The sequence below is a fragment of the Lolium rigidum genome, unplaced genomic scaffold (genome assembly GCF_022539505.1).
Source record: "Lolium rigidum isolate FL_2022 unplaced genomic scaffold, APGP_CSIRO_Lrig_0.1 contig_42485_1, whole genome shotgun sequence".
NCBI lineage: Eukaryota > Viridiplantae > Streptophyta > Magnoliopsida > Poales > Poaceae > Lolium > Lolium rigidum.
Window position 1 is genome coordinate 1,471 of NW_025900536.1, and position 13,524 is coordinate 14,994.

General features: G+C 42.7%; 2 protein-coding genes across 2 annotated transcripts; one reads left to right on the top strand and one right to left on the bottom strand.

The window, feature by feature from the left end:
- Positions 1-5,299: 5,299 nt before the first annotated feature.
- Positions 5,300-8,579, top strand: LOC124681423 (macro domain-containing protein VPA0103-like). The gene is made up of 7 exons (XM_047216347.1): positions 5,300-5,549; positions 7,193-7,241; positions 7,325-7,427; positions 7,520-7,615; positions 7,708-7,782; positions 7,884-7,953; positions 8,207-8,579. Exons 1-7 carry the CDS (start codon positions 5,310-5,312, stop codon positions 8,288-8,290), a joined length of 717 nt encoding a protein of 238 aa, XP_047072303.1. The 5' UTR covers positions 5,300-5,309; the 3' UTR covers positions 8,291-8,579.
- A 126-nt stretch (positions 8,580-8,705) lies between these two features.
- On the bottom strand, positions 8,706-10,753 carry LOC124681425 (reticulon-like protein B16). Its single transcript, XM_047216348.1, has 5 exons — positions 10,630-10,753; positions 9,620-9,800; positions 9,392-9,533; positions 9,254-9,323; positions 8,706-9,094 (listed from the first exon to the last, which is right to left on the bottom strand). The coding sequence occupies exons 1-5, from the start codon at positions 10,736-10,738 to the stop codon at positions 8,928-8,930; spliced, it is 669 nt and encodes a 222-aa protein (XP_047072304.1). The 5' UTR covers positions 10,739-10,753; the 3' UTR covers positions 8,706-8,927.
- Between the last annotated feature and the right edge of the window lie 2,771 nt (positions 10,754-13,524).

A 13,524-nucleotide genomic window follows, 5' to 3' on the forward strand; every position in this document is an offset into this window, starting at 1 on the left:
GCAGGCCCTAAATCATTTTCCAAAACTTGTCGCAGATCTCAACTGGTGACATTGTCTTCTCAAATTCGAACTTCTCCAGCTTCTTCATGTTCTTGTCAACAGTATCTGACAAAGGCTAAGGATTCGATACATAAAAGAAATTGTGAAGTCCGAAGAGAAAAGGCAGAATTGTAGTTTATCTGTTGTGCATAGGTAGAAACTGATGTCCTTGACTAGATAAAAGAGGGCAAAACACTAACATATTGAAAGGATACATCCAGAAATCTTATCTTGATCTTCAAAATTTGGCATGATATTTGTAACTGAAACACACATAGAAAGCATACTTCTGCACAAAAATGTGGCGTCAATTTAACAGAGAAACAGGACAGCCAGTACAAGCAACAGTGCCAAATCTAATAGTATCATAAATGAATTAGGAGGCACCATTCATCTAAATTTCACATGGTGTTTAAAACATCACCAAACTTTGCTCAAGAAAGATAAGGCACCAGTAGCAGTATAATGTCAAAATACGTCAGAGGAATGATAAGGCAGTGATAGCATTATCCAAATTCGAAATTTACTCACAAACTACAGAAACCGATTTAACATGACGAACATCAACCCCACTGCTACACCAAACTTGCTATTGCAATGGACTATGTAATGGTACTGCTAGTTATACAATACAACCAGTTTGCCCAGATGAGATTTTCTAGTCAGTTTCATCATCAAAAAAGTTTTCTTACTGATGGTATGTGTGCAGTTACGAAAGGAAAACGTACTGGTATCTACTCAGTCACAGAGATAACAAATCTCGACTTACTGTTCCTTTAGCATGTCTTTCTCCTTCTTCTTGACAGCATTCTTCCTTTCTTCTATTGAATCCCTTTGAAGGTATAGGTTATCAAGCTCATCACTTACCTCCGTGCTGACAACATAAACTGTATTAATTAGCAATCCAACTTAATGTCACACTTCATACGACAGGGAGTTACGGACGCTGAAGTAAGAACTTATCTTAAGTCTTGGCGAAGCTGTTGCTCGCTCTGGAGTTTCCCTTTCATCTCATTCCGCAGTGCGCTCAGTTCTTCATCCGTAGCTGCTTCAGATTTTGCTTTGTCCAACTTTACCTTACACGAGTTTATTTTATCCTGATACTCTGTCGTCCAAAAGCAGCAATGCCATTTATATTGTTCAACATCCAAACAGCCAATCATTAAGTTTGTTGCAAACTTGCAACACAACTTCTGTAATTATTTCAGAAATAACTCCTTTGGTATGCATGTGTTGGAATGTTAAGTACTCTAGTAGAAGACTTATTAACTCTGGTCATAAATTGTGACATGCTATTTTTTTGTTCTAAAATTAACCCTTTATGCAAGATTTTGAACCACACAAACTCGATTACTACTGGGATTGAATGCATTACTCTAAATTTTCCGTACTGAACTTGAGTAATCCCTTCCACCACACGAGGGGTTCCGAAAACGACGTGAAACCAAATCTGGACGAGGACGGAGAGAACTGAGAACGGACCTTTCACTTGGAGCTTGAGGTCCCCGGACTCGGAGTGGCAGGCGGAGCGCAGCATCCGCGCCCCGTCGTAGGCCTGCGCGAGGGATTCAGCATCCTTCCTATCGAGGAGCACGCCGACGACGTCGTCGCCGAAGGAAAGGAGGTTGGCCACGTCCAGCCGCCTACCAGCATCGGCCGCCATGAGCTCCTAGGTCGCCGGCGTTTACGCGCCGACGCGGCTTCGGGTAGGGCGCCGGGAGCAGGTGTGTCCTCGTGTCCTCCAGTTTTCCACCCTGGCCCAGTAGTGGGCCGCCCATTGCCCTCTCTATCACTACCAGGCTAGCAGAACTCATAATTCCCTTGAAAAAACTAGAGTTCAGAAATTTCCACCAAAAAAAATTAGACTTCACACCTAGTTGTTGTGATTGTCTAGAAGACTCGGAGGCGCTATAAGCAATGGGCAATGGAGTAACCTAAAAATTGCTTCACATGGTGTTAATGTTTTTTTCAATGCCAGCCCAATAGGGACCGTATTCCATTACCATAGAGATAACATAACAGGCGGAAGATAGCAGGACCAGGCGAATCTGGCGTGCACGCTGGTACCGTGCACATCAGTACCGTCTAGATTTCTGCTTTAAGATCGGTGATGTGAGTTTCATCAAATTTCACTGTGTTTCGGAAAAATATCAGTCAAATTGAAATGTAACGAAACACAAGGAAACAGTGCAAGTTACATAGCATGCACGCCAGAAAGACATTTCTGGCAGTGGCGGAGCTGGCCCAAGATCCATGGTGTGGGGGGGGGGGACGGGAGAGAAGAAGAATGTTTGGGGGGCAAAAGACACTAATTTTTTCATCTTAGTCTCTAAAATAAATTTTTTCTTCAAAGAATCTTCCAAATTTGGGGGGCGGTGCCCCCCCCCCCCGCCACACGTAGACATAGCTACGCCAGTGATTTCTGGTAAGATAGCATCCAGGATTCCAGGTGCAAAGCTTCAGCTACGCACCGCCTAATGCTAGCGCTCGGAGAGATTTTAATTAAGCAAAACGACAATACCAACGATTACAAACCTCTCCCAGGCTGCCCAAAAGCATATTGACCATAAAACTACCCATCTTCTAGCATCGGCATCAACAACAAAACATAGACCAACTTCCCTGTCTTGACCAAGATCACTGGTCAACTTAAGGTAATGTGTTTTCACAAAAAAAAAAACTTAAGCTAATGTGTTGCTGGAATATATGCAAGATGCAATTATTACTATATACCCGGCGCCGCGTGTGTTGCGTTTTGCAGGTGTGTAGCTTGGTCACTACATGCAGAATGAGCATCAAGTAGCAGCAGTTTCCGATCACGAACTAGAGCTTCACAAGCTAATAAGGCAGAAGCTAGAGAAACGGTGAAGGAGGAGTAGAAGATATTAGAATATTACATTGCTGAGTTGCTCAAGACTGGAGAGGTTGAAAGGAAGCAGTTGAAGAAAATTTCTGAAATATGTGATGAAATAAGCTCTTGCGATTTATTTTTGATAGTAGTTGGTGTGTTGAACTTATTTTGTTGTTGAGCAAAGTTGGTGTAGCACTAATCAGTTAGATCACTTAATTATCTGCTGACTTGTTGTCTTGTTGGTCTAAGTTGTGAGACTAGATGTCAGTTATCTATCTTCTGGTTAACAAAATATGGTGTGTTAATATTCTTTTTTGTCAGTGTTAACTAAAATTCTTGTCAGTTTAGTGTTTCTGCATTTATCTTCTAGCGTACATGGTTGTGTACCTTTTGAATTTCCAGGGCATTGCAACGGTACAAATTTGTGTGCCATTCAGAACTATCTTCTAGAATTTTGACAAAAAAAAAACACCACATTTGTTGTATTCGTCGGCAGAAAAGTACCGGTTCATAGGAAAATACCGGAAAACTAAAAAGTCATTTTGGATCCTGGGCACCACTGTTCTCATCGTATTATTATTTTTGAATATTTATGTTGTTTAAAAAATTATGTAACAAAATTCTAAAAGTAGCTAATGATATGTCCCACTAACCTACAAAATCTCAATTTCAAATATTTTGCTTTCTGAGCTATACAAAAATGACAAATTCTGATTTTTTTTGGAGATTCGAATCAATATATTCAGATTCACACATTTGTTATTTTGTGCAGCCCAAAATACACAATATTTCCAGTTAAAAGTTTACACGATTGTGGGATACAATAGTGGCTACATCATAATTTATTTTCAGATTTTTCTAAAACTTAGAAATATGATTTATAATTACTTTTCTAAAAAGAGATCACTGGTGCACCAAATATTTATCCCCGGAAAACGCAATAATACTACATATCAACTCACGTAATTGCACATAAGATGTATCAGGAACATTACATACCAAGGTTCATGGTGGCACGCACATAAGTTCATCACAAAAGAATTCTTGCACACAACACATAAGTTATTGCAGACACACTATGGCCCATCACCATTCTCATTAGTTGGACGGTTTGCAAGGAATGAAACGCCAGAGTTTTCAACAACAAATCAGCTCCGCCCCCAATTCTACTTTCATCCATTAAAACCCCAGTTAGGATTTGGGTTGCGGCGGGGGCAAAGCATTTGGGTCATTTAATTTTGGGAGTGTAATTCATTTTTTTATTCTTGAACTTTGTGACTTGTCATGTTATGACACTCCTTATTTAATGAATGGAGGCAAATCTTTGCCTCCACGTTTCAAGAACTAAATTCAACACACACAGTTCATCAGAAAATAATTGTGACACACATAAGGGCAACTCGCAGCTGTTCAAACACAGATTGGGCCAACACCCATAAGTTCATTTCAAGCACTTCATATTTTTCAGGGTCATTTTGTCAATGTTGTTTACGGATGAAGCCTGGTGATCAGGGGATACGTGAGCACCCCTTCTCTGCTCGACACGTGTCTAACGACGTTACCACTGTACACGCATCGACGCGGTCCAGCGCGTCGAGTGGAAGGGCGGAGAGACGCGGGGAAGATGCACGGCGACGCGCTTGGCCGGGGAGACACTGGCGCGACCTCAGATGCGCGAGGTGGAGCTAGAGGCCGGCGAGGTAGTGGCCTTTAGCGAGTGGCCGTTAGTGGTCATTAGTGAGTAGCAGGATCCAACGGTGGTGGACCAAATCCAACGGTGATAACCACGTGCTCACATATCCCCCTGAACACCAAATCCACTCTCGTTTTGTTTCTACCCTTTCATCCGGCTGCTTGCTGGCCTGTCTATTCCTTGATTGCCTCCCAGCAACAACATTTGTAGATTCTACTAGAGTGGTGCTTCTTGGAGCTCAGAATGAGCCTCTTCTTGCTGTGGCCCTTAGATGTAAGTGTAAATCTTAGAAAGTGGTAGAGGAATGAAGAGTTGCAAGTGTGAATGCAGCCGTTGTCACTCTGTTTTGTCAAGCCTAATGAATTTATTTACTACTCTATTTCACCGAGCCTAGCACATGTTTTGCAATGCATTGGTGATAATAGGTTTCGTTGAAATTTACTCTTTTGGGGGTGCACTGAAATTTGCTCTCTTTTTGGAGAATTGAAACACAGGAATGTACTGAACACATAAAAAAACGAGAAGGCAATTAAAATGACGAATTTGCTGACACATAAGAAATCTCAGTCAATCAGGACATAGCCAGACCCAAAAAAGTATACATTACGCGGGCCGAGTTGTTAAATGGGCCGGACAGTAGGCCTAAAGTATAAATCCAGGCCTCCAGGGACAGAAAGTCAGCCGCCAGCCGCGTGCCCCTCACGCTCGCCCACAAGGCCACAACGAATGTCGCGTGTAGCCACCAGAATTTTCCTGACGCCGTCGCTGCTCCCACTCCCACTCCCCAAGCTGCTGCGGAGGCGGCGGCCTAGCATCTGCTCGACGACGAGGGCCTTCGCGATGGCGGCGTCGGGGTTCGAAGGCGGCGAGACGTTTCGGCTGTCTGCGGCGGCGGGGGCCGGCGCGCTGAAGCTGCACAAGGGCGACATCACCCTCTGGTCCGTCGACGGCGCCACCGACGCCATCGTATGTGCTTCCGCTCCATCCCTTGATCCAGCTCCACCTTGTATCCTCCACGCCGTACTGTTTTTCTATGATCTCGGCCTGCGACGTGGCCTGCTTGCTTGCTTGCCTGCGGTTGATCTCAAATGGGGAACCGAACCGAACCCAGCTGCGGAAACATCAGATGGGGTTTTCAGTTTGGTTCGGAGAGTGTTTTGGCTAGGTTTAGATTGGTGATCAAGGTCTTTTTAGCTATAAGTAATTCCGGTTTTGATGTCCGCAACTCCGCATCAGTCGCTTCTACCATTAGGGGTAGGGCCGTAGGGGATGACTGTCTGGCCGTTCCATACATTTACAGGACCCAGGGGCAAGACAATGGAAGGGCCCCTGGCTCAGACAAAAATACTTAATGTACACACCAATGATCAATGACATCTACATCTAAAACTGAATAACTAATAACTGGTCAATATTCAAGGGGGGTATACCAGGATAGCCGGGAAACATCATGGTTCCATACAGATAGAATGTCGGTTTTATAGGATATATTTATTGATCATGATACCAACTACGTTGCATAAAAACTGGTCAAGGCATGGAACAAAAGCACCTGTATATGGCTCAATTTGGATGAAGGTGACTTGATCTGCAGCATGAAAAATAAGACCACATCATGAACTGAATGAACTTTTCCCCTTTCTCTTGAGTACTCTCATGGATCCAATCAAGAATCCATGAATCAGGAATGGAACACATAATATGAGTAACTTGGTCTTTGTTTTGATACGCTGGAATTGAGTTGAAGAGCAGAGGGAAGCGAAGTCAGCTGAGGGTGAACTAAGACACACTATCTCCATAATCTCAGCCTGCCGGTATTTGATGGGAAAAGTAGAACGGCTGAGAACTGCTGGAAACGATGGAATTGCCTTGTTGGCATCCATTAATGCCTGGTTGCAACTTTAGAAAGGCTCAAGACAGAACGCGATAGTCTCTATGTTTCTTTTAGAACAATTAGTCGAGCAGGTAGCGATCGATTGATCTCCTGTGCTTGTTGGACTTGTAGTGGGCTTGCCTCTCGGGGGGTGGGGAGGGCTAGTGCCTTGCTGGCCCTGATCCTTCATTCTGTCATATATATTCCTTGGTGCTACTGGGATGAGATCAGCTCATACAGGACAATGCATTGTTGGTTCTACATATGCTTCCTGATAAATTCTGCTTACTAACTTGGCGTGTGAATTGCTTGCTACAATAAATTTCTGCGATAAACTTATGCTCAAGGAGTTTGATCAAGTTCAGCCTACTAGAATTTGGAGTCTTGAAAGCTAAATTAAACCATCATGAAATTTCAGTCCTTTTGCAAAAGTTTCTAAGTTTGAAAACAAGACGTAAGGTGGTGAAGTATCGTATTATGAGCCCATGAGACTGGTTACAGCTTATGTGCTTGCAATTTAGTATGCCATGATCAATTATGCGGGCAAGTGTAGTAACTAAAACCTCCTCTTGATCTGATGCATTTAGTGACATTTCTGTTTAAGACGCTATATGATGTGTAAAATTTGTGTTGTGACTTTCTTGAAAGCAATAATCTATCACTGCATTCAGCAATGAAGCAGATAATAATCTTTGTATTCAGCAAGAAAGAATATAACGTAGATATGTTTTGGCAGGTTAATGCTGCTAATGGACGAATGCTAGGAGGGGGAGGTGTTGATGGAGGTAATGACATGTTTCTGAGAGGCGTAATCATTTTACTTATCACTCACTGAGTATCTCATACTAACTTGAAACCCATATGTCAGCTATACATCAAGCTGCTGGACCACAACTCGTGCAAGCATGCCGTAAAGTTCCTGAGGTTAAACCTGGAGTCCGTTGCCCTACTGGAGAAGCCAGAATTACTCCGTTAGTACCTTTTCTGATTCATTTTGGTAGCTTCAGAATGCCATCTTCCTAAACAAAATTATATCTGTCTGCCTGTGTATTGAATGAAACAGAGCTTTTGAGCTTCCTGTGTCCCGTGTGATACACACAGTTGGGCCCGTATATGATATGGATAAGCGACCTGAGCTGCTCTTAAAGAATGCCTATGAGTAAGTCCTTCTTTTACATTTATATATTAGAAAATACCATTCTAGCTGTGAATCATGGAAAAATTACCCTGAACTGCATCAATTAATCGCAGAAATAGCCTGAAGCTTGCTAAAGAGAATGGCATTCAGTACATTGCATTCCCTGCTATATCCTGTGGTATTTTCCGGTATATACTAAATGCCTTTTCTGATTCATGTATGTGCTTTTTTGTGCATATTATTCTTTGCACTATCTAATTTGTGAAATTTAACATGATTGGTCATGCAGTTACCCTCCAAAGGAAGCATCGAACATAGCTATTTCAACTGCTCGACAGTTTTCAGGTGATATTAAAGAGGTAAGTCGTAGATCTTCATGTAAACACATAGTTACTACACAGCCATGCCAATATGGTATTTGTAACCAAATGCCGTTTTACACAAAAATACAGGAACGATATAGCGAATACTTAAATTGACATTCATTATGAAAACTAGTTAAATCGTGACTCACTGGTTAGTTTAGAAACATTTAGATTGTTTTCATTATTCTATTTCCGTGGCGCTGACATCTATCTCAATTAAACATGTAAACCACATTGTAATTGGCAGGTGCATTTTGTTCTGTTTACGGACGAGCTCTACAATGTTTGGTGTGAGACTGCACAGGAGATGCTGGCGCAATTTGAGAAATGAATAACCATGATGCCAGTGTAGAGTTGGTTTACTATGATAGTGTGTATGGAACAATTCAATGCATTTATCTGAGAGAGTTGGATTGACATGCTGAATGGGAAGCGCTGAATGTGATTTTACCATTCATCATGGTACATTTTTATATGAATAAGACGCCTCTCAAGTGATTGTGCTAGCAGTAGTAGCATCTTTGCTGATGTGTAATCGTATTCCAGAACTTCACAGCATGTGTTTCCAGTTGCTATGAAATTAACTTGCACATGTATATATGCCAGGAGTCAGGTTTGAATGATGTGTGTAACAGCTACTCCAATTCTGACAACTGTCGTGTGCTCTATTATTTGTTAAGAACTTGCAGCAACTTTGCCCCAAAACAATTTCAAGAGTCACAAGTAGACCAGCATATACAGAGGACTAGAGGAGTTAACGATATTTCATGAGGTGCTGCGATCTTTTGCATATCTTTTCAGTTTCGAACTTATTCATCAGGAGTACATTAGAAGGCTACCTACATCAAGCTTCGCTTTCGCTGATCTAGACTTACTACTTCATGCAACCTACGTTGCAGAAATACAACAGCCAAAGTAAACCAAAAAAGAAAGGAAAAAACTCAACATGTGTTAACAGTTCGAGAAGATCAATCATCTTTGTCTCTGATAAAGCTTCTTGGTAGTCTGCTTATCACATTTTCGTCAACTACCTTGTAGTGCCTTGAGAAGTTCCGGTGGAGCATCCCAGCATACCTATCCACGTTCTCCTGGTGTCTATGGTATAGTGCAGGTACTGTGACCAAAGCAATGGTTCCTGTCACCCACACACTGTAAAATTAGCTTTCAACCCTACACAAAGGACAAACTGTAGACAAACAAACAGATACACGATTCTGCATGCTTCATGGTACTGTATGTCCCTACATGCCTGTCTCTAAGCGGATTCAAAATGAGATGTTTACACATAACATACCTACGTAAGCAAGAGTTACAGAAGAGTAGAAATTGCCAATAACAGATAGCAGCCAAAGGACAGACACAACCTGTGAAGAATTTTCATTGGTCAGCAATCATAATGTGAAGAAAGAGAAACAATGTCATGGTAGCTAACCTGGAAAAAGAGCCGGAAGTCCTTGCCAAGAGTAATGTCATGTGCAATCATCAGCATGTTGTTGACTTTAACACGGAATAATGCCGCAGCATTATTAACCATCTCCTCTGATAGAACTAATTCAGGCAGTGGCCTAGGTTGCCTACAATAATTAACCGATGAGAAACATATAGATACACTTGTTTCAAAATATGCAAGAACATGAAATGAGGGATATAGGGTCCTTACTTATTTAGCAAGCCAGATATTTTCACCCATAGGAACTGTACGAGTATCAAAATGAGCAGTACATCACAGCAGATGGTCAAGAATGACAGCTCAGACTTCTCGAACAACCACCATGCAATGGTAGCACCAAATATAAGACCAACTGTAGCACGTCTGCACTTCCACAAGATGATATCGGCAGCTGAAAGGTAGGAACAGCATCTTGAATCACGAGCAAGAGAGACTTATGGGAAAACCATACAACACCTAAATTTCAAACAGAAATCAAGCTATACGCATATGTTATCGATTTTACCATTAACAGTGCAGAAGAAATTATATTAAAAGACAGTACTCCTGAAGTTAAGATGAGCAAATAAGTGTACCAGATGATAAACATAAGTCATATGAGGTACTTCTAATGATTGGTCTCTCAAATGCATTGATACTAACACAGACAAATCACAGAAAAGGATATTAAATGATAAAAAATACTATTAACAACATCCAAGGCATCCGTTGATTCAAATCAATATGTACAGGTGACCTTCATATCATGTTCAATCGAATTATAGTCATAGGTATTTCAAGGGTGATAAAGTTGATAAACATCAGCTAGAATTCGAACCAAAACTTTATGGCATGACCTCAATTCTGTGTGCACACAGGACAGTCACAGACTCAGGCTAGCACGCGCTTTCTGAAACCACGGTAAAGAATCTGAAGTTCTGAACTACTAAAGAACTACACCAGCCTTTGCTCGCATTTAGGCACGCTTCTTCTACAATCTACTAGCCTATGAAGTAGTAAAAGCCAACAGGTCAACCACCTTTACTCGAACCCTGACACTACTTTGCGCAAATACAATCACTGTATTCATGATTTTAATCAAAGGGAGACATCGCAACTCCAGTGACGACCTGACGTATCCGCCTCACAACATACAATTCGCGTATGTAACAGCAAGTCACCCCGAACTTAGTACGGAACCAGGAGATGGAGAATTGGGGGTAGGAGAGCAGTAGCGGTACCTTTCCCGCCGCCGACGATCTGGTGCACGGAGAGTCGGCCGGCGGAGCTGAAGGGGTCGGCGGGCCCGTCGATCCCGGGGTTCGCGGCGTCCGGCCCGCTGGCCTCCATGGCTTGCCCTTGGTTTCGCGGCGGCGGGGGCGGGGAGGAGGCGACTGGGGAAAGAATAGTCCGGGGATGGGAAGGGGGAAGACCGCTCCTTCCTTCCTCGACGGGACGGCGGCGGTAGCCGGTAGGTCCGCACCAGGGCGCTGCCTTTTTCAACTTTATTATCACTCGACTTGATTTGCTTGGCTAATCTAATCGATGTAGCGATGATTAATTGAGCCTTTGGTGCTGTCACTTAGTGGGAGGCTATAAAAAGAGACAGGCTTCAGGGATTTGATGTGATGTGAAATGCTAATCAAGCTGAAGCGGGGTGTAGTTTTAGGGGTTTGTGGAAATTATCCCCAGCAAATTTCAAATCATCACTTATTCTTTGGTTTTTGTGTACATGTTAGTTTGATCCATTTTTTTCTCAAATACTATTGAATTTTGTCCAATATCTAATACACTATCCTACTTAGTGGATTGGGGATTGCAACTTTACGAGGATTTTAGGGGATTAGATGAAGGTAAGAGTTTCACCAAATCCCCTTAGAAACAAAGCATGGATACCGAAGCAAACTTATAGGAAAAATCAGATAGTAAAATAACTTTGGAAATTCAGTTGGCATTTCTTCCATAGGAAATTGGTGGCATGCTAGATACAAGTGACTAAAAATGATTTTTAGATTTGAATTTAAAACATTAGGTGCATCATAATGGGGCCGATGGGGCCTCAGGTCAGTGGCGAAGCCGGGGCATAAATCTTGTGTAGTCAGTATGAAGTTATGTAGTCAAAAACATATATTTATACGATTTTTTGATAATTTTCTGCATAATTTTTTGCCTATGTACCTAAAATCTTTGTAGTCAATTGACTACACTGATATAGTGTGGCTCCGCCACTGCCTCGGGTGCAACACCACCTTCATCGAGGAGGGGAAGGCTTAGTCAAGGGCCAAGGCACTCTGCATCAATAAGCTACGCTTGCGCCATCGGTATGTGGACCATGACAAATAGGCCGTCACGATCACCTTGATGTTGAGGTGGAGATTTTTCAAGGCAATTCGAAGAAGATCGACAAGGACTAACAGTCCAGCTCGCTTTGCATGGGCAAGGTTTCAGTCGTGTTGTAATGTCAACGTCAGGATCGTTCCAATGGAAGGGTGAAGATGACTCTTTGCTGCTCATAGTGCTAACCCCGCTGTTGTTTGTGTGGCGATGCCCACGTTGAAACCGTGCAGATGACGATTGTGAGTGGGAGATTAGTACTTTACGACGATGTTTCCTACTACGTCGAGCCGCTATTCGCCTCGGGGAGGGAAATTGTTCTTTTTCACTTTGTGTTCTTTTGGTGGTGTGCATTCTCGATGTCCCGACTACCTTTTGATGTCAGGTTGTTGCAGAGGTCGGGTGTAATTCATACCTTATCGAGGTTATTATAAAATTTCCAAGTGAGTTTTATCATCAAAAGCAACTTCACGTAAGCACTAGCCGTCTTAACCACATGCATAAGTTTGAGTACATCTACCAGATCTGCATATGGAACAAGAAATGGTGTAAGGTAAGATAGGATAAGCACCTACATCATTGATAACCCACAAGTATAGGGGATCGCGTGTAGCCTTTTCGATAAGTAAGAGTGTCGAACCCAACGAGGAGTTAAAGGTAGGATAAACATTCTCTCAAGTTCTATCAACCACTGATACAACTCTACGCACACTAAGCGTTTGCAATATCTAGAAAATAAAACTAGAGCGATAACGGGTATGAGAGGTGACTTTGCAGAACAATAAAATACACGGAATAAATGTTAGTGCTGCAGCAATAAAACAAACTAAACTAACAGTACCATGAGTGTGGAAAGGCGGTGGTAATAGTGGTGGCTTTGTCCAAAATCAATTAGTGAAGATCTTGGTTTCAATGTCTTCGATGCAGCTTTCTATGTAGGAGAGGCTAAATATACATGCTCTCCCTCCGGGATTACAAGAACTATATGATTGGCTTGCTAGCAAACATCCGTAAATACTAGCAAGCATTAAGGTTTCCCCAACCATAGCCTTAAGTAAATGGTCCTCTTACTCCCATACATGCAACTATCCGGTTAGCGTCCTTAGGTTTCTGTCACTCCGGTAGAACTTCCCCTTCTAGTATACAAGTACTACCAACCCTATGGTGTTTGATCCATGCACGCACAAATATAATGGGCACCAAGGACGGTAACATATCAACATACAACTCTAATGAACCAAAGAGAAACAACCAATCAATCAAAGAACAAATAAACTATGTCAACATGACATAGATCATAGGATTATAACTTATAGCATCAAACACCATGTTTACATAGGGCGGTACAGAGGTTTGTGAGAGGATGGACCACTGAATAAAATGAGGAGTTGCTGATGGAGATGGCGGTGAAGACGTTAGAGGGCTCAGCGAGGAGCGTCGGGAGGCGGAGGCGTGGGCGGCGCCGGCGGCGGCGCGGGGACTCCTTCCCCGCCGCCGGCATCATGGGGGAGCGCCGCCCCTTAGCCTTCTTCTTCCTTGAGTTGGTGCTGGTGTAGATGAGTGTTTCCCCCTCCTTGGCGGAGGAGGATTTTCGTGACAATGCTTGGGGGCCTTCAAAAATAGGGTTTCCCATCAATATATAGTGTTGGAGATGCAATCTAGGCCATGGGATGGATGCCCCTTTGATCCAAGGGCTCTTGGGCACCTCCAGAACCTTCCTAGGACTCCTCTCTGTCCTTCATGAGCCTCACAACTCGTGGCTGGCCCGAAATATCCAGGTATGGAAAGAGTTTGTGTCAAAT

What these genes read in the sequence shown, in the direction of transcription:
- LOC124681423 (XM_047216347.1), top strand. Translation starts at nt 5,310, where the DNA reads ATGTCGCGTGTAGCCACCAGAATTTTCCTGACGCCGTCGCTGCTCCCA. An exon ending in ACGGCGCCACCGACGCCATC is followed by an intron (nt 5,550 to 7,192) that starts GTATGTGCTTCC and finishes ATGTTTTGGCAG; the next exon opens with GTTAATGCTGCTAATGGACG. An exon ending in CTCTTAAAGAATGCCTATGA is followed by an intron (nt 7,616 to 7,707) that starts GTAAGTCCTTCT and finishes AATTAATCGCAG; the next exon opens with AAATAGCCTGAAGCTTGCTA.
- LOC124681425 (XM_047216348.1), bottom strand. Translation starts at nt 10,738, where the DNA reads ATGGAGGCCAGCGGGCCGGACGCCGCGAACCCCGGGATCGACGGGCCC. An exon ending in GATCGTCGGCGGCGGGAAAG is followed by an intron (nt 9,801 to 10,629) that starts GTACCGCTACTG and finishes CCTACCTTTCAG; the next exon opens with CTGCCGATATCATCTTGTGG. An exon ending in ATATCTGGCTTGCTAAATAA is followed by an intron (nt 9,534 to 9,619) that starts GTAAGGACCCTA and finishes TAATTATTGTAG; the next exon opens with GCAACCTAGGCCACTGCCTG.